The sequence below is a fragment of the Macrosteles quadrilineatus genome, unplaced genomic scaffold (assembly GCF_028750875.1).
Source record: "Macrosteles quadrilineatus isolate MER2022 unplaced genomic scaffold, UCM_ALF_1.0 Scaffold_6__1_contigs__length_79288215, whole genome shotgun sequence".
NCBI lineage: Eukaryota > Metazoa > Arthropoda > Insecta > Hemiptera > Cicadellidae > Macrosteles > Macrosteles quadrilineatus.
Window position 1 is genome coordinate 5,418,080 of NW_026542599.1, and position 26,933 is coordinate 5,445,012.

Here is a 26,933-nt window from a genome sequence, read left to right on the forward strand (position 1 = left end):
TTTTATCGAAACAGCGAACGTATGATTATTCAGTTAATATTATAAAATCTCAGCTAAGGAGGATGAAGATGGCTGGATCTGTAATTCTTAAACCTATACCAACTTCATCTCAAACTTTAATTGGATCATTACCTTCCATTTTTTTAAGTCGTTTCTAAAGAATCACTTATATAATTACAAAAAATACAAATTTACAAAATTCATCCAATTTAGCTACAAAAGCCATCAATGGCTTGTGTGCAGCAAAACAATTGGACCATTTTTTGCATTAGTATACCATAATTAAATTCTAGTTCGCATAGTCAGGTTTGTGTTGCAAGCTTAAAGGTTTTCATATAGCCTTAGAAGCAATTTGGGTATGTGCCATATCATTTAAGGCCAAATAACACATATTGCATTTTCTAAACCTTTTCAAAATGTCAACAGAATGGAAAGGCCGATAATCACTTACGTTTACAACATTGTTTTCAATAAACCTGGATCGATTTTATACAGAATTTTCATTCATTATTGCTTTATTTGTATTGCAGGCTCAGTTATTTCAGATGGCGAATGTTTGACCAAAAATGAATCAAATTAATACTTTAATACTTTTTATGAAATGGCGACCATACAAAGTAGGTATTTAAAGCCAGGTATGGATGGAGATGAGTGTAGGATGAGTGGCGCGATCTTGTGATCTTGTTACTGACTAAGGCCGGCATATTCCTTAGACACAGCTGTTAATTAATAGCCCATACATCTAATGGCAACTAAGGTACCTACAGTTTATAGTGTTATCCGAACCACATTTTTTCCTTTGGTATGAATTGGCCTAATTATCAGGATAGTACTGCGGATAGTCGTAGTACTCACCCGTGCGGATGGTAATCCACACCAGGGAGTATCGCATCCTATAGTGCATGCCTATAAATATCCACAATTCGTGACCTCCTAGTAGCTGGATTACAGGACGACGCCACCATCCCAGTCAACCGAGATATTCTATGTTGAGGAGGGTAACCACAGGACCGCAGAAGATGTGCAGCTCCCACGTGAAGTCACTTCATTACGTATGCAAGAGATCAGAGGTGAAGTCAGCGTCTTGTGCCATCTTTCCCTCCCTCCCATCTAGACATCCTTGTGCGATCCTCCTTCGTACAAATGTTGTACTTGTAATGTTTGAAACAGGCATTCTTGACAATACATTTTATGAAACGTAAACGAAAAATGTCTCAAATAAAATTACGGATATTTTAAGATGATGCCTTCATAATAAAATTTTTTTCACCACTTGGGTGATTTATTAGAGGAAGTGTGTGAAGCACATAATTCGTACACATGTTTGTATTATTATGTTAAACCGATTTTTTAGAATTGGTTAAATAACAAGAAACAAACAGTAACAATAAACCCCTTAGACATAAACCGGACGAAACTAATCTTAATATTATCTTTATCTGATCCTTGAAGGAAGATACATCTGTTGGGAAGGATGTTTAGTCACTTCCTGCAACTTAGTCACAAAAAAGAATTTGTTTAGACTACAGTCATCTTGACGTTAAAATTGAATTCCAAACTGGGATTTCCAGTAGGGAAGTGCTATTCTAGGGTTCCCTCTTTGAATTCTTTTTACCCTCATTCCTGTAAGTAGTTTGAATCTCAACCCAAACTTCAAAAACTGAAGATCCGTAGGGTTCACCCATCTTCACACTATTTATGGAGTTCCAATAGGTGAATTCTTCTCTTTCCACCAGCAGTGTTATGAGAAGATTTAGCCCATCCATCTTGACGTTATCGTTAAATTCCAGAGGTTGATAGATCTTAATTGAGCATTACTTTGGTTTGAACCCTCTTCGCCTTCTATCATCAGGCGAATAGCAGCTTAGTGGTCTTGGCCTAAGGAATAAGGTGCACCTTGAAGTTTAGTACACTCTTCAACTTCCACCGCAGGCCGCTTCTCAGTGACATCCTTCAGACGCGCCACACAGAATGTCATCACGTGCCGTAAACCGCTTTCCCTTATCAATCGCCAGTCTGCTGGACGTGCTTTAGACGGCCTACTTGCTGGACTAGCTAATGTGGTATAGGTGGGGATGAGCCAAACCGCCGGTTAGCATCGTGACGCTGCGGGCAGACAGGTAAATTGGAGGCACGCGAGAAACCCTGAGAGCACAAACTGCTTACAGTACAAGTTGTTCAACAGAACCAAACAAGGAGAGCGGAAAATTAATTATGGGCGGTTTAACAAAATTGGGCATCATAAATGTCGGGCTCCGCACAATTTTCCTTAAAATGTTAGAAAGGACGTTTTGAAAAGATATGGAAGTTGGCCAAACATTTATAAAACCCGCATTTTTTGAAATTAGGGAGTTAACCACGTTTTTGATCTGCTAGCTATGCTGCAACTCCTTCACTTGCAAGATTAGCCGGTCGGTACATACACTGGTGTACATTTACAAGAAAACTGAAAATAAACTTCATCAGTTAATTTATCTTTATCCTAACCCAATCTGCCCATCTCGACACTACTAAAAGACAGGCCAAACCAATAGATTGTTTAACTGTATATATTGGTAGATTTTTGTAAAGATATTGGGTAACTTATTCACTTATTGGTTGGTTTGGTTAAGATATCTATGTTATTACAATACAGTAGATAAAATTCAGTTGACTGCAGTTGGTATGACGCTGAAACTGACCAACTAAATCATAACTTAGAGAGATCCAATTTATTTTTACACGGATAGTGTTTAAATGTATTCATTTGACAATAAGCACCAGAGCGTGGTTTTAACGGACCAACAAAGTTGCCTTGCCTTACTAAGAAAACATTTACATCGGCAGTATGATGCACTTGGAGTGTTTTAAATAGAAATAAGTGATATCGCTTCCTGTAAGATAAACATCCGAGGGTGATATCCTACTCATTGACCATTATAATATTGATTCCAATGGCACACTCAAAATTACTTGGACGGGCCTCGGTGATCGGACTGTCAACAAGAATCCTCCGTTACCCACGTCTGCACCTAACTGTTGCAAGCTGCGCATGCGCATACCGTAAATGTAATTAGACTGTGCCTAGCGGTCTAGGCTACATGGCCAGTCACGGTGCTAGCCTTGGGTCTTGGGTGCCTTCTACGAGGTGGAGAAAACAGAACTCTGGCCATAAACTGGGTTGGTTATTGGTTGGTTTGGTTATTGGTTATTGGAAACTTGCGATTTTGTTATTTGCTGTTAATCACTGTTAATAGTTCCAAACTGTACCCCGCTGTTCTGGATCAAATGGTCCCAAACGAGACACGTACACACCACGCACACTCATCTTCCATTCATAAATGAGGGGTTGAGAGGCCAAGGGAGATATGTGACTTTTTAAAAAATGTTGTCATGGTAACGGGTTTTGTTAAAAAAGGGTGGAATTTCAACAAACAATTCATTTATATCCCTTGGCCTCCAAACTAAACACCTAAGAGTTGGAAGCCAAGGGGTATAAGTGAATTTATTTTTATTTTTATTTTATTTTTTATGACTCTGAAAAAAATACAATGACATTTTTTAAAAAGTCACTTATCTCCCTTGGCCTCTCAACCCCTCAAATGAGTTTAAAAAGTAAATAAAAATACCTTAGCAGCGTCATTTTATGTAATTGATATTAGTTGGGACGTCAACATATCAAATTGACCTTTTTTTGGGGTGTATCGAAAATCAAGAATATTAAGCTTATTTAACGTAGGGTGAGCTTTGAAAACTCGATAATGGCGCATAAGCTATAACCTGTTATGGCTATCGCCATAATCAAACGTCATAGCTGAAAAATTAGAGATTGGACATTCATTGGGACACTGAAATGTTCATTCAGATGAACAAATTAGGCCTAAAACAATACGGTTACGGCAAGTAACTGAAGTGTAGCAAGTTGTCGATTCGTCTTCTCATTCTGTTTCTGTAACAACGGTCTGGGCAACGGAAATGTTTGTGGGAACGGCGGAAAACGGAACTCCTCACTCCGGTCTCAGGTCAATCGATTAGATCTGATCTGGTCAGCTGACTGTGTGGCCGACCTAATGAACAAACAAGCCTAGAATAGTTCTCACTGCACGGAACGGAGTTTTGGCAGCCGGTGTATTCGTCAGCCAAATCCTTCAGCAAGGAAAATCCGTATTATAGGTGTGGTAAAACAGAATGAGGAAAATTAGAAACATGTAAATAATTCGACTAGTTCAATACGTAAAAGCCGTGCATGTAGACTTCTTATAGTGCTTACAGTTGCTTAATAGAATGGCTGGTTCCATTATGGGTACATTGTTAGTGTTTCGAACTTGAGCACTTGAGCTTGATCATAAGAGGGCTGTTAATAAATGGGGCTGCCTAAAGAAACAGCCGATCAGTCAGTAACATGACTACAAAAATCATCTCTAGGTACCTCTTTACTATCTCGACTTTTATTCTTTACCTAACAAAAGATCTACTTTAGATAGTAACAAGATCAGGGTTTGAACCTATTTATTCACAATAAACTAAGTTAAGAATGCTAATGGCGTTGAAAACTCCACTTAAAAGAAGTATACAAAACGCAACAAAATAATTTTTTGATCAGATAGTATCCTGGGAAGGATGATATCCTCGAGGAAGCAGTAGAGAATAGAGATTATCTCCGTGGGACCACATCGAAGACCTGATAGCTGAGGATGTCCCCCAGCTTCGCCCCCCGATCCACGAGTGAAGAACACAACACGACAACGACGTCTACCAGGTAGCTGAGCTAGAGCTACCAAAGCTTAGACTCACAGCAGCTGATGAGTATATGCTCCAACAAGAAGCGGGAGCTCATTAATAAGTGATGCTAGTCACCACAGTCATCCACCTGCCACCAGGACAGTATACACAGAAGGAAGGCATACGGAAGAGATATAATCACCAAACTGCTTTCTCTGTTCCCACCGGACCGTAAGGCACCCCACACCGCCTCTTTCAGACGACCACTTTCATATTCATCCCCACTTTCTATTTATTTCTATACATGCCAATATTCTATACCATCATATCGCTATATCTTTATTCTGGGGATGTTAAGGTGTATTTCACCTGAATATGAATGAAACATTAGTACGTTATAAGTGAAGAGAGATAACTGGGTGTTAGTTTGTTATACTTACTGTACTATAATATCACTTTTGGATACTAAAGTAGACATCCTTTAGATCAGCTATAGCATATTTTTACTAAAATGTTTTTATTAGCTCGCTTTCTTGTCCGTTACAAATTTTTCAATCAATTTTAAGCTATCTTCCCGATTAGCTAGAGACTTTAAACTTGAAACATAGCTCACAAATGGATGACAAAGCAATACTATATCATTTTATTTTAATATTTCCCTTGAGCTTACAAATTTTCCCTGTTTACATTTTTGAAAGAATGTAAATATATCAATTGAAGTCAGCTGTAAATACTTAAATTTGACAGTTCGAAGAGCAGAGGTTAAGAGGACAGGTACAGGTTCTGCTCCCGAGATATTCTAAAATATAAATCATCTGATTACAGATAATACGGTTTTGGTTATGTATTAACAGACTATATAAAATAGATTTAACATATTTACACATTAAGGACTAAAAAGTAGAAAATAATTTATAAATAAAAATATTTTAAAAATTTTTACGTTTTTAAACGCATTAAAAAGTAAAAAATAATGTACAAATATGTAGAAAAACGTGGCATTTAATTTTTTTTATTTATTATTTATTTGTAAAAAATACCACAGTTGAAATTTCTACCTACAGAATGTGCTACATAGTCTTAATCTTACAATAGGTTTTCTTCCCTTTTTTTTGTTTCTAGACATTAGCATGATTTAACATAAAATATATGCAATTATTTTTTGCCTGCAATAAATCTTCCTGTCAGTTTGACTTGTGTGTTCAAAAGAAATCAGTTTATTTTTTTCTGGTCTGGCTCACCCTTTGATATTCTTGATACACGCTTTCCAACTCTTTTGATATTTTATAAGTCTTATATAATTAAAATGTCAAAAAAATTATCTAACTGCGCAGAGAAATTCGTGTATTATAGACCTACTTTGAATACATAGAAAGCTTGATATTTTGAATATTTACCACCTTTTAATCAGGGCCGATTTACCGAATAGGTACGGTAGACACGTGCCTAGGACACGAGGCAATTGGGTTTTTTTTTTTTTTTGGGGGGGGGGGCAAAAATTGGAAAATAAACAAAATGGTGGTTGTATTTTCATACGATTGCGGTAAACTTCTGGTAATCCCTCACGGCCATGTGGTCATCGTAATCGTCTCCCGCGATTGCGGGAAAAAAATAATCATATCCCGCAGTCATGTGAAGATCATCATCGTCTTCTCCGATAAAATTCTGATCATCCCTCGTGGCCGTGAATACATCATTATATCGTCTCTCGCGGTCGTGTAGACATAATAATCGTCTCCCGCGATCGCGGCAAAATGGTTATCATCTCCTGCGGTCGTGTCGACCTTGCGCAATAACGGTAAAATTCTGATCATCCCTCGCGGCCGTGAAGACATAATTATATCTATATCGTCCCCTGCGGAGCATCATGGAAGTAGTTTCGTCAATCTCATCTGTGTTTGGTAGTGATTGTTATTTTTAGTGTCTTGCTCAGGGGCTTCACTTATCTCAACATTGGCTAGAAGGCATGTTGAAACAGTAGATTCTCTTATCTGAATGTCTGATATATGGGTGTATTCAGGATTTCCTTACAAGAGTGTGTCACTTCTTCTAAAAGAATTTAAAAAAAGTATTAAAAAGTATAAAAGTGCTAACAGGTCGAATTTAGAAGGCCGGTTGAATTTACGTAGGAGAAACTGTATCTGGTCTAAAAAAATGAAAATCTATTTTTGGAATTTAAAGTGGAGTCAATTAATATTTTCATAGATCTTGCCACTTCGAAGGCCGCGGCCAGGAGCTAAAGGTGGCCGTGCCAATAGCGGCTTGTATATCTATACGGGATTATCTCAGCGATTGCTGACTGGCGGAGCTTTTGGACTAAAGCAATGATAAATCACAATATCAAAAGTTAACGAACTAAAATCAAAATATGCAAAGAAGCAATAAAATGGACGATCTTTTTCAAGAAATGTTGTCTCTACAGCTGCATGGTTAAACACTTTAGTTGGTTTGTTTTGGAAAAGCTAAAAAAGTCCCTTGTCTGAGTCCTGAGTCTGGATTGGACTGGAATTCTTGTAGACTAGACGACTAGACTAGACTCAGACTGTGACTGTGTTAGTTTGACTACTGTTAGTTCAAGTTGTTGGTTTCTGTTGTCATGTTGATTAGTTGTCAGGTATTTTAGAGGTTAGGTATCTGTAACAGACAGGTCAATAAAAGTACGTAGGACTAGGCCTACTATTACTAACATAAGTTAAGTAATTTTTTTACATATTTTCATCGACTTTCATATGAAATGACTGTGTCCAAAATGGGGAAATCTAGATTAGAAATCAATTTTCGTCGTTTGCTCTCCAGATGCGAATTAATGGCCAAAGACAATCCTTCTGATGACTGGAGACTTGAAACGGTAAGCCTTTGCATTAAATTTACACATAACAAACACTGTTCTGCTCCTAGTGATTGGTATTTAAATTCATTTAAGTTAAGTTCACTTAAGTTGAACCTTTTTGCGCTATTGTTGTGTTAAGGCTGGTCCACATGCAAGGATTTCTCGTGTACGTTTTACCTCCGCAGATAAAACGTTGCAGTCAAGTTGTTGCGTGTGGACAGCAAAACTGTGCATTTTTCAGAACTGCGCGGAGACGGACGACGGAGCGATAAAACTGTTGAGGAGAGCATAGGTAGTTTTGACAACGTTTTCAGACAAGTCGTTGCGCGTGTACACTGTCATCAGTTTCAACTCCGTCTTCACGCATAAAACCCCAGTATGCAGTGTTGTCTTCACGTGCTGTCAGAGGTATAGGTGTGTTTTTTTATTACGATGGCAGATCTTCGCCAATGTTCCCATGATTTTATTATTGAATTCATCAAACTGTACAGAAGTTTTCCTTATTTATGGAGGGTCAAGAGTAAGGAACATAGTGACTGTGATAAGAAAAAAGACTTTGAGACTTTTGAAAAAAACAAAGCAGTAAATTCGAACGTGAACAGAGAAACTTTTTTGAAATTGGTTGTCATTTTAGTAGGCCTAGCCAACATGTTGACAATAGTGAGCGCCGTCGTCGCTTAGACTTTTCTTTGCTTTCTTGTAACACTGGGTGCAGAAATCGACCACAGTAACACATCTTCCATGATATTACATGCACATACACTGAAAGTTATCACAAAACTTCATTAAAAGTTGGTGCTGAAACCTGTACTGTGTGGACCCATTTCTTTGGAACGACTTGACTGCAACGCTTTACCTGCACAGATAAAACGTTCGCGAAATCCTTGCGTGTGGACTCGCCTTTAAACAAATCCATGTAGGCTAAGTTAACTTACAGCGGGAAATATTTGTGCAACACAAGACCTGGCATGGATAAGGAAGGAGTAACTGGAGACGGGCAACTGTTCCGTGCATACAAGCCGATCAAAATATATTCCAAACCTCTGCCCAGTCTACAGTCCACTCAGCACTCGGCACCTGCAAATATTGCTTGCCGCATAAACTAATTATTTGTTTCAGAATATAATTATTTGTGTATATTGAAACTGAGTACAACTTTTAAAAGCTGGACTCCCTGTTTAGTACACATATATGGCTTTACGTAAACTTAACATAGTACCATACCAGTTCACTTCGATACTTGCTTAGGGTATGCCTAGGTATTTAAACATCCAGACACATTCTCAGATGCATGTGAACAGACTTCCTTACAAGATGTAATTTGACTAGCCTACTTGTAACTTTTTTTGCTATTGAAATTTGTGGTGGGCTTAAATTTCTTTTTCTCTCAACTACTTCATCTCCCTCCTCAAATTCATCTCAGGGCTTCAACCCCCCTTTTACTGCACTTTTTATTATCTGGGGAAACAAATTCAACCGAAAACACTACAATTACACTGCTTATTTAAATTCATTGTGAATCTATAAAAATAACAACAATGATACACGATCTACACTGATAGAACGGAGCGATTTACAGTATTTGTATTATATATGCTAAGTCCGGCTCTTTTACAACTAGGCCTATAATCAGGGCCGATTTACCGAATAGGCACGGCAGGCACGTGCCTAGGGCGCAAGGCAATTGTTTTTTGGGGGGCGCCAAAAATTTGGAAAATGAAAAAAATTGGTGGTTGTTTGCATGCGATTGCGGTAAACTTCTGATAATCCCTCGGGGCCGTGTAGACATCGTAATCGTCTTCCGCATTTGTGGCGAGATTCTTACTATTTTCAGTGGTCAGGTCGTTTAGACATAATTATCGTCTTCCATGATCGAAGCAATATATGAGCATATCCCGCAGTCGTGAGGAGATTATCATCGTCTACCGCGAACGGGGCAAAATTCTGATTTTTTCCCGCGGTCATGTGGACATTATCATTGTCTTGTGCGATCGTGGCATAATTCCGATCGTCCCTCGCGGCCGAGTAAATCTTTATTGTATCTCCCGCGGTCCTGTAGACATCGTAACCGTCTCCCGCGGTCGTGTATACATGGTAATCGTCTCCCGCGATTGCAGCAAAATGTTAATCATGTTCCGCAGTTGTGTGGAGATTATCATCGTCTTCCGCGATCACGGTAAAATTCTTGCTGTTTCGCGCGGTTGTGTGGACATTATCATCGTCTTCCGTGATCGTGGCAATATTCTGAATATCTCGCGGCCGAGTGTAGACATAACTTATTATCGTCTCCCGCGGTCACGGAAACTGTTGTCATGCGCGATCACGGTAATTTGAAAACTCCAGGTAGAAATACAAAATTCACACATAATTCCCGGTTCATAAAATTCCCGCATGATTCCCGGATTTCCCGGTCGGTGGTCACCCTTATATATATATTGCAAAGGGGCGCTACTATTAGTTGTGCCTAGGGCGCTAACAGGGTCAAAAACGGGCCTGCCTATAATAGGTTTAAGATAAGTTTGATTACTGGTAGGCTTACCTAAATAAGTACATAATCATAATGTATGGGTTTCAGTTCATTGCAAACTTGGAAGAAATGTTAAGTGAAATGGACAAATCTCCAAAGTAAGTACCTACTTATTTGACCAAAAGTTGTAATAAATATGAAATTTTAGTTGTAATAAATATGAAGTTAGTCTAGAACTGTAGGGCCTACATTTCTCTTTGTAGTAATTGTTTAAACATGTAAACATTGTAAACTAAGTTGATCCCTGAGGAGAAAGAAATCTAATTCACTATCTTAATGGTGTGTAACATCATTAAGTTTTGAGTTTAAAGCTTATGATGTAGGAATACAGTCTTAATATTGCTTGCAGATAAATTTATATTACTCAATCAAGTCTTGTATGGTCACCAATGATTTTATCCTAATGAAGAAAGAATTCACTCCTTAAGATTGGTTCTTGGAATATATCTCTTACATGTAAGCTAATATCTTTATTTTCTTTGTGCCTTTTCTTTCAGCCAAAACAAGTGTAGCATATGTTACCTTCAAACACAAGTTTTTATAGAGTCACTGATATTTACATTTAACAGGATCAACATTTAGATTTGAAATGAAATCTTTCATTTAATTTAATTTAGATTTCTTTCTGTTCATTATGAACTTGTTCGAGAAAAGGTTCAAGAACAAAATGGGACATTCTCTATGCTTTCAGGTTAGCAGGGTTGCTGTGACATGGGTATTTTATTGTTTTAGTTCAATTATTGATTTCAAAGATGTTTTAAAAATGCTGGAACTGTCTCAAAAGTAGTGTAGAGACGCCAGTATTAAAACATATGAAACATGCTGGTAGGAAACATGAAAATTAATCATTATGTAAAGTTAGATTTTAAACAATCATACCTATGTTTACAGTGCTCCAAATAAGGAGACATTATCCAGTTATGTAAGAAGATTAGAGTTCCTCAAAGGCCTCATGGACACAAACACTATCGTAAGTTTAGTCTTGTCATTTAAAAATAAAGTAGGTAGGCTACATAAATCACACGGGTCCGTATTTCCCATTTGGTACTGTAGGCATAACACCTTAGATAGATCTACGTTGTTTGAAGCTCATTTTAGGTGGTGGTCAGTTTGCACAATCTAACAGATTATGGACATTTTCCATCACAATTAGTAAAGAACCTCAAAAAACTTTATGAAACCTTAATTTTTTACTAACCGTGATGGCTGATGTGACCTACAAGAATCTTTATGATCCAGGCAGTGCTGCTGGCTGATGTGACCTACAAGAATCTTTATGATCCAGGCAGTGCTGCTACCTTTGGGTGTTTCAGTGAACTACGAAAACTCTCGTGGTAACACAGCACAATAAAAAAATATGGCACAATTACCACTGCTCTTTACTGATTCGTCTGTTTGAAATTTTTGAATGCCAATTGCGTTTGCTGATTCGGTTGCGCGCGGGGGCTTTGCCCACCAATTCTATTGGCAAGCACCCGTTTTTATCTAGATTTCATTTAAAAACAATTCAGGCAAATGGAAATGTGCTTAGTCTGCAGGTTTGCTGCGGCAGGGGTATTTTCATTTATTTTCGTCCCACCTTTACATATTTTAGAACGTAGGCCAAAGACCTGAACTGTTTTAGACAATATTTCAGGTAGTGGTGGCCCTAGTTGCAGGGCCCAGAGCGAAGTTCAATAGCGGGCCTCTCTTAATACGTATTTCAGGTATTAAGAGAGGCCCGCTGCACGGGCCCCTGAAAAATTTTGGGCTCCAGGCGACGCCTTGTTCGCCTACATGTGCGTTTCTGACTTCTGGCTAGGTAGAGAGAGGCTTTCATAAATTCAACACAAAATCCATTTGGTGATTGGCAGGATTTGAACCCAGGACCTTAGGGACCAGAAGACCCAAGCTCTACCTCTAGACCAGCTCGCTCCCATATATAAGGAATAAATATAAACTAATTCTTAGAACATTTAGCCGTAAGAATAGGAAGTGCGACTTTATGTAGAAAAATTAAATTTGTTTTTACAGACTAACCCTATTGAGAAGGTGTTTGCAGCTCAGCATCTGAACCCCAGTCCTGATAGTGTATCAAAGGAAACTCACCAGAAAACTGTCACAAAATACACTAGGGAATTAAGAGATGAACTCTTTGGTGACTCAGGTATGTAGACTATAGTATATTTCATCCCTAGGGCATGTAGTGACTCTTTTCAACAAAGCAAAGCTGAGGTTGAAAAATCGTCAAGTGTAATAAAACTCTTGAGTATTTTTTATCCAAAGGGATAAAAGATAAAAATTTGTTACTTTTTTAGACCTGCATTAAATAGCTCAGTGACAATTACTTTTCTGGTGGAATTTTCACAATGGCGTTGTTATTTTAGTTATTACTGGCTATATAAAGTTATTTTAATATATTTGCTGACTATTTAGATTGTAAACTTTTAAGACTTATCATTATATTTCTGTTTTCGGTGTCAAAAAATTATTATTTTTCTGTATCAATTTTTATTGAACAAATTGGTTTACAAGTCAAGCGGGTTTTATGTAAATATATATAAAATGCCAATTATTACGGTAATGTGGTTGGAATATAATTAAATTCAAATATTATGGAGTATAAAATGTAATTTGTATTTTTTTCATTTACAATACAATCAATAGAATGCAATTTTTTACTCTGTGAGAAGCGAAGGTCATTTATAACACTGATTTACAATATTCAAGTGACGCTTTGTGCAATCTACGGAGGCAGGAAGCAGTTGTCGCTCCAAGAAAAACGCACCTTTACAATGTAGCAGGCTAACATTGTAAACCGAGGATAATATAGAGTGCATTAAAAATAGATGTCTTCATTACAACCAAATTTGACTAGGCTTTACACACATCTCCAGGTTTATCTTGAAATATATGGTGATGTACATTTAACATTCAATCTAAAAAGGGGATGCCAGGTTTAGAGGTGTAATCATAGCCCCTACGGACGCAGACTCTGTTAGTTGACAAAAGAGCTTCATTTGAAGCAAACATAATTGGTGTTTCGGGATTTCTATCTTTGTATTCATTAGTTATTGTTACATTTTCAAATAATAAGTAAATTAGTTCAGTTGAATCAAACTCATACTTTTATGTAAACAGAAAAACTGATACAAACAAAACAAATGCAAAATAACTGTTAAGGCCAGATTTATTTCAGTTTCAAAACCATTTTATTTTATTTTAATCCCCTTTGCTTGACCAGAATAATTTCATTTTATTTCCCCAATACCTACAGCCAGTTTACCTATCCATCCTATAACCAGTATTCAAATTTGCCGCCATACCCCACTACCTCAAATCAAGAGTCACCTGGGAAGACCACTGGGTCACATGACCTCACTTCTTCAATATGGCTGGAACAACAGGAATCTACAGTATGAGGTACTCCTAATTTTAGCAATTCCTTTTAGTTTCGCCACCTCCTACTCATTTTAATCATTCCTAATCGCTTTATTATCATGGTCCTTCGAGTCTGATTCATAAATTTTCCTATTATTCCTGTTTTTTACTTCAAAAATTAGCAAATTCAAATCTGGCCTAGCTTTACATTCACTTGCTTATTTGAAGACTATTTGAAGAAGTATTTTAGTTATCAGCAGTTTTATTATCATTTTTAATCAATTTGCAATCAATTTCCACCAATTAAAATAGTTTACATCAAGATTTATTAGTTTTTTGGCAATTTGATTCACATGTGCAAGATTGCAGGATAATTCAGGAGTTTTGTCAGGATTGCAACCTGAGGGGAAAGTTCCCTGGAATTACCCACCAAGATTCCCCACAATTACCCCACAGTGTGGGAAATTTCCCCTGAAATATCCCTTTTGGGTAAAACTAAAGAAGAAATTTCCCAGATATGAAGAATTTATGCTGATTTATTTAAGTTGCTAAGAATTATTCTTTTTAAAATATTTGTTTGATACTGACTGTTTATTTTCACCATTTTGCATAAATATTGAAGAGTCTGGCACTTACAATAATTATTGTCACTGGTTGGTTTATTGTAAACAGAGATTGCCACTTTAATAATTTTACAATTACATGCAGATTAAGAAGACTATTTATCAAGACAACATAATTGAATTTTTCTGCAATACTTAACAAATTATTTTAATTGAATTATCATACTCTCAGTCAAGTGGTAACTTATAAATATTTGTTGTGGAGTTTTTTGAGTTTCTACAGATCTAGGCGATTTGTAAATGACAATAAATAGCATTTACAATGGCAGATGCCAAACTAAAGAGAGATATTGATCTTCTGATTTATAAAAGAGATAATATTGTTCAAAAAATTGAGTTTTTGCACAATCAAGCTGAAACTTTGTCTATAGAGGCTAGCCCAATTGAATTATCAGAGTTCAAAGTTCGTTGTGATCGTCTCCCTGCCCACTATGAAAGTTTTGAGCGTTACCAATCTGACATAGTGAAAGGTTATGTCCAGCTCAAAGATACTTCTCAGCTGGAGGGAATTCTTGCAAAAAATAAGGTTGTAGATGAGAAATATTTTTTTATTCTTGCTACCAAAGACAAGTTTCTTTCACCTCTTGTTAGACAGGAAAATGTTGAAAATGTTAAGCCTATCGCCTCCACAGCTGTTAGACTCCCAAAAATCAATCTACCCACATTCGAGGGAGTTTTGAAAGACTGGCCTCATTACAAGGACCTTTTTCTTGCTCTTGTTCACAATAATGTATCGTTATCCCCTGTAGAAAAACTTCATTTTTTACTTTCAAGTACAAAGGGTGAACCACATACCTTGGTAAAAGGCATTCCCATTTGTTCTGACAACTATGAACTTGTTTGGACACAGTTAAATGAGAGATATGATAACAAAAGGTTGTTAGCAGCCAATTACATTGATGAAATTTTAAGTCTTACCCCCATCCATTTCGAGTCTCCTAAGCCATTAAGAACTCTACTGGACACACTAAATGAGAATACTTCAGCCTTAAAGCAAATGGAGATACCTGACAGCTTAGGTGAATTTATTATTCTGCACGTAGCTCTGAAAACCGTGGACAGGCATACAAGACAGTTATTCGAACGCAAGTTCTCTAATAGGGAATATCCCTCCTTGTCCGATTTCATTGAATTTCTAAAGGAACACTGCAAGTCACTCGAAGCTGCAGGTGAGACACAACCTAACCTAAAGTTTGGACAGTATAAGGTAGGTTACAAAAATGCTCCAAACAAGACTACCTTTGCAAGTGCCCCGACCAAAAGGGTATTTGTTGTCAATAGCCCTACTACCAATCAATCTAAACCGCCAGTGACTTGTATTTCATGTGGTAGCCAAGAACATAACATTTATCGTTGCCAATCTTACTTAAATTTGTCTCCAACCCAAAGAAGAGATCTAATCAAATCCAAGGAAGCATGTTTTAACTGTTTAAGCATATCTCATATGTTAAGCAAATGTCGTTCATCCCGCACATGTTTCAAATGTAGAAAATCACATCACACAACGCTTCATGTTTCTTATCCAGAATCTGATTCTTTGGTTAAGGCTACGCCGACATCAACTTCTAAGCAAGAAGAAAAATTATCCCCTGCTCCTACCTCTGCATTTACCTGCATTAGGCCTACATGTGATTCAAGCCCGAAAGACGAAACTTACTTTAAGCCTACAACCATTCTCTTAGGTACTGCCATTGTTCGCATTCTAGATGTTTGTGGTAATCCTCAACAGGTTAGAGCATTAATTGATGCTGGTAGCCAAAGTTCCTTCATTACTGAATCATGTGTCAGTCAGTTGTGTTTACCGAGACGGAAAGTTGTTCAACCAATTTTAGGATTGTCTGAAGTGTCTGTTTCCAGCAACAAAGGACTAGTACCCTGTGTAATCAAGCCTTTGCATCAAGATAACCCTTCACTGAGAACGGAAGCCATTGTTTTAAATCGAATCACTTCACCGCTACCTTCTACTGCTCTTGATGATAAGGTTAAAATGTTATTTCAAGGTTGGGATTTGGCCGATCCGGAGTTTTACCGACCTGGAAGGATTGATCTTCTTATTGGTGCTGATTTGTTCCCACAGCTTTTTGACGGTGGGCGGCGTGATACGCCATCTGGATTCCCTACTGCCTTTCACACCATTTTTGGATGGTTGCTCATCGGTGAATCACGTTTGCCAATTCCAACGACTCAGTCCGTTTCTGTTAATTTAGCTATATTAGACCAAGTATCACTGGAGTCGAATCTGCGCAAGTTCTGGGAAATTGAAGAACCCCCGATGAATCATTGCCAAACTAGCCCAGAAGATGAACGATGTGAGTCAATCTACTCGTCAACAGTTCAAAGAGATTCAGCTGGTCGTTTTGTTGTTGACCTGCCCTTTAAAAATGATTGTCCCGACCTTGGTGAGTCGTACAGCAGAGCTAAGCATTGTTTTTTATCTCTGGAAAGAAAATTCAATCAAAATCCTGATCTAAAGGGAGCCTACTCAACATTCATGAACGAATATAGAGATTTGGGTCATATGTCCAAGGTTGTAAACTCTGTAACACCAGCTTACTACATCCCGCATCACGGAATCTTCAAGAAAAACTCCTCTTCGTCAAAACTACGAGTAGTATTTAATGCATCAGCTCCAACCTCAACTGGAAAATCACTAAATGATGAATTGTTAATAGGTCCGAAGCTTCAGACTGACATTTGTAAAATTCTTTCGCTTTTTCGCCTTCACTTGTATGTATTTACAACCGACATTGAGAAAATGTATCGTCAAATACTTGTCAACCCGCGACATAAGTCTTTTCAAGCAATTTTGTGGAGAGATAGCCCAGAGAAACCTATGTCTACCTTTCTTCTCAACACAGTAACCTACGGTGTATCAAGTTCGCCATTCTTAGCCTTGCGTTCTTTAAGACAGCTGGCTTTGGAAGACTCCGAAAAATATCCTCTTGCAAGTGAGGTTATTTTAAACTCAATGTTTGTCGATGATGTCCTTACAGGAGGTGACTCACTTGATCACACCGTGAAAATAAAATCTGAACTAATCAGTCTCTTAGATTCTGGTGGATTTAAACTTAGGAAATGGTCCAGCAACAATCATAAAATATTAGAAGATGTTCCATCTCATGATCAAGAATTCATTTTTGGAGACGAAAGCTCTGCCGATCCCTCTATCAAAGTCTTAGGCCTTAAATGGAATCCAAATTCAGACAAGTTTTCTTACGATGTTCACATAGGACAACCACCTTCTACCAAACGTGGCCTATTGTCTCAAGTATCCAAGGTCTATGACCCGCTTGGGTTAATTACACCTGTAGTCCTTTGGGCAAAATGTTTGATCCAAAAAATTTGGACTCTGGGACTCGACTGGGATCAACCGCTGCCAATTGATATTGTTCGTCAGTCTTCCAAGTTTTTTGAAACTCTTCCTCATCTCAGCAATTTAACCATTCCCCGACTGGTTCTGCTTCCAGAAACCACTGACGTTCAGCTCCATGGATTTTCGGATGCCTCGGAAGTTGGCTACGGATGTGCTATCTACTTAAGAGTTGTTAATTCTGATGGAAAACCTCTTACCAACCTTATCATGGCAAAATCCAAAGTTGCACCCTTAAAGAAAATTTCAATTCCTCGCTTAGAGTTGTGTGGAGCAGTTTTACTTAGTAAAACAATGTTTTTTTGTAAAAACATGTTAGCCTACAAATTTGGAAATATACCCACTTTCGCCTGGACCGACTCTCTAGTAACGCTACACTGGATCCGCACCGCACCTCATCAGCTCAAGACTTTTGTGGCTAACCGGGTCGCTGAACTCCAGACATTGCTCGAACCCGCTTGCTGGCGACATACACCGACAGATACCAATCCTGCTGATTACGCATCAAGAGGCCTACTACCCCATGAAATCTTAAGAAATTCCCTATGGTGGATTGGACCTAATTGGCTCATGGAGGAACCAATGTCTTGGCCAACTCAACCTTTACCTGCTCTAACACCCAACGAGTCACTGCTTGAGTTTCGCCCATCTGCGACATGTGCACTAGTTGCCGCCAAAGACACAAAGAATGAGTTCACTGCCTTAGTTGACAAACATTCACAGTTCACCAAACTACAATCTTGTATTGGATGGATATTAAGGTTCATACATAATTGCCAAAAGAAGAAAGAGAAGATTACTGAACCATTTCTTACTTCTAAGGAACGTGCATCAGCCCTACACCTACTTGTGAAACTAACTCAATCAAGTTACTTACCTGATCACATTGATAAACTTGCCACTGATCAGACATGTCCTAGTCTTCAGCGGTTAAGTCCATTTTTAGATGAACAAGGACTCATTCGTGTGGGTGGACGTTTGAAAAATTCCCAGCTACCATACAATGCTAAATTTCCTATGTTGTTGCCAAAACAATGTCACTTAACCAACCTACTTATAGACCACTACCATCTCAAGCACTTGCATGTAGGCCCAAGAACCTTGCAGTCACTACTGTCTCAACAGTTTTGGATTATTTCAGCTAGGCAAGTCATCCGTCATCGATTATCCAAGTGCCTAGTTTGTGTTAAAATGAAAGCTAACTCCATTCAACCATACATGGGTAACTTACCTGGCTCACGAATTACGCAAAGCCGCCCTTTTCTCCATGTAGGCATTGATTTTGGTGGACCCTTTACCACAAAAACGGACAAGTTGCGCAAACCACAGTTACTGAAGAGCTATGTATGTTTGTTCATATGTTTTAGTACAAAAGCAATCCATCTCGAGTCAGTCTCGTCTCTCTCTACGGAAGCATTCTTAGCTTGTTTTGATCGATTCGTCTCAAGAAGAGGTCTTTGTGCACATATCTACTCAGACCAAGCAACTAACTTCGTGGGAGCAGATCGAGAACTCCAAGAACTTCACAGTCTACTTCACAAGACTCCAACTTCAGATGCCGTTCTTTCAAAACTCGCCCAGATGGGAATCAGCTGGCACTTCAACCCACCTGCTGCACCACATTTTGGCGGACTATGGGACAGTGGAATCAAGTCCATGAAGTATCACTTAAAACGAGTTGTTGGAAATCAGATTCTAACTTTTGAAGAGTTCTCAACATTATTGACAAAGGTCGAAGCAGTCCTCAATTCTAGGCCTCTGTGTAGTCTTTCAACTGATCCCAACGAGTATGAGACTCTAACCCCTGGACATTTTCTCATAGGAGAGCCTTTGGTAGCTATCCCCCAGACTGATTTAACAAACCTTCCACAGAATCGTCTTTCTCGCTGGCAAATGATCCAACAGGCACAACGATCCTTTTGGAAAGTATGGAGTCAAGATTACTTGCATCAGTTACAACAGCGATACAAATGGACACGTAATTCACCCAATTTGAAAATCAATGACTTAGTCCTAATAAAGGACAAAAACCTTCCCCCTTTGAAGTGGACTACAGCTCGTGTCATCCAGACACACCCAGGGAAAGATGGCATCGTCCGAGTCGCCACTCTGAAGACACCAGCTGGACAACTTCAGCGACCAGTCGTGCAGCTGTGTCCCCTTCCTCAAGAGAATTAATTCGTTTTTATTTGCCAAGAAGATGTTTTTCGTTGTGTTTTTTTCCTTTTCAAGAAATTTTGAGTTATTTACATAGAACTATGAGACATAAATTTTGTGTGAAAAAGACTAAATCTTTTTGGTGGGCGGAAATGTTAAGGCCAGATTTATTTCAGTTTCAAAACCATTTTATTTTATTTTAATCCCCTTTGCTTGACCAGAATAATTTCATTTTATTTCCCCAATACCTACAGCCAGTTTACCTATCCATCCTATAACCAGTATTCAAATTTGCCGCCATACCCCACTACCTCAAATCAAGAGTCACCTGGGAAGACCACTGGGTCACATGACCTCACTTCTTCAATATGGCTGGAACAACAGGAATCTACAGTATGAGGTACTCCTAATTTTAGCAATTCCTTTTAGTTTCGCCACCTCCTACTCATTTTAATCATTCCTAATCGCTTTATTATCAATAACAGGTGATCATTAATTCACATACACATATGGTCTAAAGTCAGTACATCAGTTAAACACATCAATTCTCCCCTCTGAAATGTTTTGGTAACGTTATTTCGCATTTGAGTAGTTGGTCAACATGACGCCGCCAGACAGTTCCATCGTCCATTTGTACTTTATACAGAAGGTTGCTTTCCTTTGCAATATTCTTCCAAAACTCCACTTGTCTTTTGAGTTTAACATTCACCTCAGTCACTGTAAGACTACCTTGAGACTGGAATCAGAAGAACATCGGATCATGCTAACGTAGATTTTTTATCTCGGTTCCCAACTGAGCATGCTTCAACTAAAGGCAGGGACAACTGTGACCTTTTTCAACTTAGTCAACTCGATTCTTTTCAAATTAGTAGTTCCACAATTTCTAAGTCAACAGCCCACGACAAAGACCTTCAACCAATACTACATGCACTTGAACAAGGTGAATCAGTGGAAGGTTTTGGGTACCATGACAATGAATTAACACTTCAAGACGGATGTATATTCAAAGGATGTCGAGTTCTAATACCACAATCCCTTCGTCGGAAGGTTCTTGATGAACTTCATATCGGACATTTAGGTATGGAGAAAATGAAATCCCATCCTCGTCGCCAATGTTACATTTTCAAATAATAAGTAAATTAGTTCAGTTGAATCAAACTCATACTTTTATGTAAACAGAAAAACTGATACAAACAAAACAAATGCAAAATAACAGGTGATCATTAATTCACATACACATATGGTCTAAAGTCAGTACATCAGTTAAACACATCAGTTATTTGTGTAACTAGTGAGCAAAGTGGCACTTTGCTGCACACGAGAGCAACGTTTACTCGCCTGCGGCTTATGCGGAATGATCTCGAGTGCAGCAAAGGCCTTTTGTACTCGTGTTACACATTATATTTTTTCTACAGTCACTATAAAGCATATAAATAATTAGTCTTTCAAACACTATACAACATGTTTTTATGTTCAGCTGGCAACACACAGCTGAACACTTGAGCTGGGCACTTGAGGTGCCCTAGAGAAAGTAGGCCTGGTCCGTATCACTCCGCTATTTTTTCCTCAGCAAGCAATGTGCTCCGCGACTTGAGAAAATAGTTCCGTATATTTTTGTAATTTGCAGTGGTTTCCGTGCCTAAAAAAATGCTTTAAAGGTATTTTCTTGTTTATTAAGATCGTAGGAATGTTTTAAAAACGTTTAACAGAAAAGTCCAGAAAGTTCAGAAATACCGAAAAGAGAACATAATTTATAAACACGAAATGACAGGTTATATCGTAGTTATAATAGTCAATCAGCTGCTCATAGTATTATTATCTTTAAGTGTTGCCAATCTATTTCCAAGCGTACACGGATTTGCGTACACGGATGTGCATAATAGAACCACGCTGTTTTGTGTTGTTTCGTTGGAATCCTGATGTGCACCAAAGTATAAACTGTACGAAAAAGTATAAACCGTACGACAAAGTATAAATATGCAGCAATTAGCAGCTTTCTGTACTATAAACAGTACAAGGAAGCCAACTTTGTCGGGTGACTGTAGGAAAAATACTTTGAAAGATTTACACTTTTGAAGACTTTTTCAACCAAAAACGTCTTTGTCGTTATCCAAATTTATTTATTAAAAAAAGCAGAATAATAACTTTAATAAAAGACTGGTTCTTTTAATTTTAATCATATCAATTTGCTAGGACTCAGACAAAGACAGATGGAATCGTCAGATGATATGGATTCACTATTGAAACACCATAACAACATGCACGAGAAAATAGCAGAGAATATGCTCAGCCTAGCGAGAAATATGAAAGAGAAATCTCAGCTTGCGGGAGAAATAATAAAAAAGGATATCCAGGTAAGTTCCAGCTAAAACTATATTTTCCAAGGGTTCCCAGAGGTTTTTTCTTGAAAAAAGTTTAACCCAGTGGTTTTTCTTGGCAAAATATTTAATATAATTAATGCCCTTAGAACATTTTTAGGACTGTTAAAAAATGAAATTAATAGACTGAAGTCAGTTATCGTAGCATGATACCCACTAGGTTGTTTTAGGACTTTGGTCATCTTCAGCATATAAACGACAGTAATAATTTATTATTAGTCAAAAACAGAATTTGTATTCAGCAACAGCATCTGTACGTAGGCTACTGAACAGTACTAATGAAATGAAATGGTTGATCCTGATTTCTGTAAAGTGTCCACCAAACATGCAAGTCATAACCCTTTTAACCAATTTAAGTTCTAACTAAAGGATGTGAATGTAGTCAAAACACAGTTATTCACTTTTCTCATTTCCCAGGTGGTGGAAAAGTCATCTCATCTGGCAGAAAAGAATTTCTCACAACTGAGGGTGGAATCAGAACGTCTTCAAGAGCACAGTCGACGAGCCTGGAAATGTTGGATGTGGATAATGTTGGTGGTCGTCATTGTCATATTTATAAGTAAGTTGTAAAACATAACATATATTTCGCTTGAGCAATATTCTGGTTGGTGTCAATGTAATTTTCTCCGAATTGGTGCAATTTACTCAGCTCTTTAAATTGTCAATTTATCAGTGAATTTTTCAATATGTAGTTGAGTTTGGGTTATTAAGGGTGTCATGCGTTCATGAAAATAAATTTCAAGGACAATTCTAGGTTTTCCAGGTTTTCAAATCCGCTGGACGAAGCCATCTGCTCAAAAACAGCAAAATTAACTTTTTTATACCTATAGGCCTACTACTTGCTACAATATAACCCCTTCAAAGAACCAAAAATTCAGAACATATTTTAAAGTGGGAAATCAAACTGGTTGATAACCATCCGGTAACAAGAAAATACATGTTTTTTACTGTGCAATATTATTTTTCATTTACGTTTGCGTTGTTATAGAATATACCATATTTAATCTCGGTTTTTGGTTGTAAGGTAATCATTAGTAAAATTTAAGAATTTAAAAATGAAATCCAAATCCTAAAAATTGTGTCACAAATAAAGAACACAAGTTCAGATGTGATCAAATACAACACAAAACGTTCTATGAAAACCGGTTCTTACTTAAGAGTTTTTTCTTACTATCTATCTATCTATATACAGTAGACCCCCTCTTAACCGACCTCGTATTAACCGATAATCGGATTATCCGCCTTTGATAGTAAAATAATACAGTTTGTTTTAACCGACCTTGCTTTGTAGAGCAGTTCGGTTTAACTGCCGCTTTCTAGGAATCTCCGCATTTCCACTCCCACGCTGGGTGATGAGAACTGAACCATACGCTTATCTCCACAGGATATGACTAACAATAAGTTATTTTGTGTTGATCACAAAAAATATAGCATAGCCTATTATTGTCAGTTTGTCATCATCTTTTGTAGCTCGAGCACATCTGATCAGATATGTTATCTGTGCGGCAAATTTATAACATCATAAAGTGCGTTACGATTTTGAGAACTGATTATCTTATGGCTGGAGTAAACAAACAACGCAACTTGTTGGGAGGGCAGGGAAGTTGTGTTAGCAACTCCAAGGTCAAGATAGTTTTTGTGCCTCGAACCTCCAGTGAGAGGCTACAAATAAATGTCCTGTCTTGTAACAAAATGGTCACTTGTATCCCTAATGACGACAAAAGATTCTGTACTGTATTACGATGTATTTGGAAAGCATTAATTAATACACTACAGTAGTAAAGTTATTAAAATAGGAATTTTATTGACTCTTGCCTAGTATTATAATATATTCACTGAAAGTAGGCCTATTTGACTTAACCGTGTTTTGTGTTTATTTGTGACATTTCTATCAATATGAAAAAGGAGATAAGAGTAGTTTATTTTATAAATAATGCAAGTATGGCTTCAAAATAATGATTACGAGAGGTCGTCCAGTGGTCGAAACTCGACCAAAAATATGTAATGTACTCACTTATCTATTTTCACCCCACACTGTAAATAAAACATGTGATTGGAGTTTCCTCCATTTGTTTTGATTTTCTGTTTATATTTCGTTGTTATTTCGTAACCATCATAGCAACGCATAAGATCCATGTTAATTTTTTCAAATTTTTAAACTCATTTTTTGTGCTTATCTTTGAGCCTATTTAAATTTATAAAGGGATTCTGCACACCTACAGGAAAATAGCTTTCCAACGGTATGCGTAGATTTTCCCTACGATTCACACAAGCTGAGAAAAAAGGTTTTAAAGAAACATGCTTGCCTATTAATATATAGATAGATATAATTCTAAATGAATAGCACTTCATTATGTTATGATTTTAGGGATTGCCCGTTTTATCCGACCTTTTGAATTATCCGACCTAGGTCCGGTCCCATTAGGGTCGGTTAAGAGGGGGTCTACTGTATTAATAGGCAAGCATGTTTCTTTAAAACCTTTTTTCTCAGCTCGTGTGCATCGTTGAGAAAAACTACGCATACTGTTAGAAAGCTATTTTCCTGTAGGTGTGCAGAATCCCTTTATAAATTAAAATAGGCTCAAAAATAAGCAAAAGAAATGAATTCGAAATTAAAAAAAAAAATTAACATGGGTCTTATGGGTTGCCATGCTGGTGACGAAATAACAACGGAATATAAACATAAAATCAAAACAAATGGAAGCAATTCCAATCACATGTTTTATTTACAGCTTGGGGTGAAAATAGAGATGTTCATAATTTTGCCATGATCGCGCAAGTCGACAATGACGTTTCTGTGACTGCGGAAGTAGACAATGATGTTTACACGACCGCAGGAGATGATAAAATCTTTGCCGCGACCGCGGAAGACAACTATAATGTCTACATGACCAAGGGAGATGTTCATGATATTTCTAGCGATCGCGCAAGACGATGATGACGTTTTCATGACCGCGGGAGAGAATGATGATATATACACGGCCGCGGGAGATAATCAGAATTTTGCCGCGACCGCGGAAGACCTCCCACCAAAAGACGCCGGATTACTGGAGTGCCGGAGTGGCACAGTGCAGATTATACTACTACTGTACAATGTTTTAATAAAAAATAATTACGGCACCTGGTACATATAGATGGGCTGTCTACTTCAGTATCCAATAGTCGATGCGTGTACATTACATATGTTTGGTCGAGTTTTCGAGCACTGGACGACCTCTAGTATTAATACAAAAAGGTATCAAAAAACCATGCTGGCCTATAGGAAAAGTACAAAATTAAAAAAAAATGTATAAGGCGGACTCTCTCCGTACGTGACTCTTGATGCTTCAACTGATTTTTGTTATTTAATCTGATTGTGATAATTCCTAATGTTATCTGACCTCTTATTGAAATCTCTGAATTATATAACATCTGTGTGAAATGTATTTTATTTTGCCAAATGTTAGGTCTATATTTCTTCATTGATATAGCCTAACACTATTACAAATTGCGGTGGGGCACACGGGAGGGACTATGGCTAACATATCTTGTAGTGTCAGCGTTCGCCGCTAGAACCGCTAAGTTGAAAAAATTTAAATTAATTTTTAAATTTTTAGTTATAACCTAAAATTAACTTTTTAACTATAAATTACATTTTTAATTATAAAATTAAACCTAACCAAACTTGCTGATAATATAACAAAATATATAAGAAAAAAATCAAATGAATGTTTACTTATAATTTTTAAGTATAAAATCAATTTTAAAATTGAGTACTACAAAATTAAACTGTCATAACCTAACCTAACCAACCAAACATGCTGATAATATAAAAAAGATATGATAATATAAAAACGATATAAGATAAAATCTAATAAAGGTTTACTATTAAAAAAAGTTCTGTTCATAAATAAAATTATAAATGCATCAAATTCTAACAAAATATGTACAGTTAACACGTTCGCGGCGGCACGTCAAATGGCGGGTGTATCCCCAGTGCGGCGCAGCCCTCAGCGTCGAACAAACCCGATTGCCGCGTGTGATTGGCTTTCCAATTTCGGTCTGACGAATAGCAAATAATGTGCGAGGATGTCCTGCTTTACAACGAGAGTCGACGTAGTTCGCTAAACATCCACAGATAGCAGCACTGCTTGAAACGTAGCCGGTCCCATTGGAATTGTATTGCCAAAAGGAGGGCAAAAGACGGGACAAAAAGTAGATTTTTGAGATTGCCAGACGGAGAAATTGACTACCAACCTACACCACAACAAAATACAGTATACTATTAAGCAGTGCTGTGCGAGGTTTCACGTTTCTAGCTCTAATCCTGGCTTAAAAATAAATCATTTCGTACTGCATTGCAGCTTGGGAGCGATCGCACCCACCAGGATGGCATTAGGGTTCCGTATATAGGGCCGCCGCGAACGTGTTAAGAAGTAGTCACAATCAAAGCAAAATCTTTGACAAAAAGTTAATGTCCCCGACTGGTTTTGAAATGGAGACCTCCTGAACATCAGGCCGAAACGCTATCAACTATGCCATGAACGCCGCTGGAATCACATCGTCTCGTTAGGGTAATCGTGTTGCCTCAAGAGAAGACTTTAGCCACTAGAGATATGACGTCACCACACCTCTAGCCATCGTCCCTCCCGTATGCCCATTCCATACAACTTGTGTTTAATTGGTAGTTTGAAAGTATCAATTATCACTTGTCTCTGTTGCAGATATGGTGCTATTTATGAAGGTTATGAAGAAAAGAAAATACTGAACTTCTTCTAATTAAATATTGTACATTTTTACATCAATGAAGTATTGTAATTTATTTTTGACATTGTGTACTTGTTATTTGTGCAAATGTCCCTATTCTAACTTACAGTAAATAACCTTAATAAGGTAAGTTAGGGGCTAAACCATTAGATATTGTCTCTGCTAGATCCGTACAATGTACATCACTGATAAGGGTTATATGTGTGTTTTTGTGAAATAAAGAACCGCACACACAAAATGT

At 37.6% G+C, this 26,933-nt stretch overlaps 1 protein-coding gene across 1 annotated transcript; it reads left to right on the forward strand.

Annotated features, from left to right (window-relative positions):
• Positions 1-7,278: 7,278 nt before the first annotated feature.
• Positions 7,279-26,756, forward strand: LOC128996718 (vesicle transport protein USE1). Its single transcript, XM_054422164.1, has 7 exons — positions 7,279-7,549; positions 10,107-10,156; positions 10,950-11,028; positions 12,072-12,204; positions 21,762-21,922; positions 22,364-22,505; positions 26,650-26,756. The coding sequence occupies exons 1-7, from the start codon at positions 7,436-7,438 to the stop codon at positions 26,691-26,693; spliced, it is 723 nt and encodes a 240-aa protein (XP_054278139.1). The 5' UTR covers positions 7,279-7,435; the 3' UTR covers positions 26,694-26,756.
• The last annotated feature ends 177 nt before the right edge of the window (positions 26,757-26,933 follow it).

What these genes read in the sequence shown, in the direction of transcription:
- LOC128996718 (XM_054422164.1), top strand. Translation starts at nt 7,436, where the DNA reads ATGACTGTGTCCAAAATGGGGAAATCTAGATTAGAAATCAATTTTCGT. An exon ending in ATGACTGGAGACTTGAAACG is followed by an intron (nt 7,550 to 10,106) that starts GTAAGCCTTTGC and finishes TATGGGTTTCAG; the next exon opens with TTCATTGCAAACTTGGAAGA. An exon ending in TCATGGACACAAACACTATC is followed by an intron (nt 11,029 to 12,071) that starts GTAAGTTTAGTC and finishes TTGTTTTTACAG; the next exon opens with ACTAACCCTATTGAGAAGGT.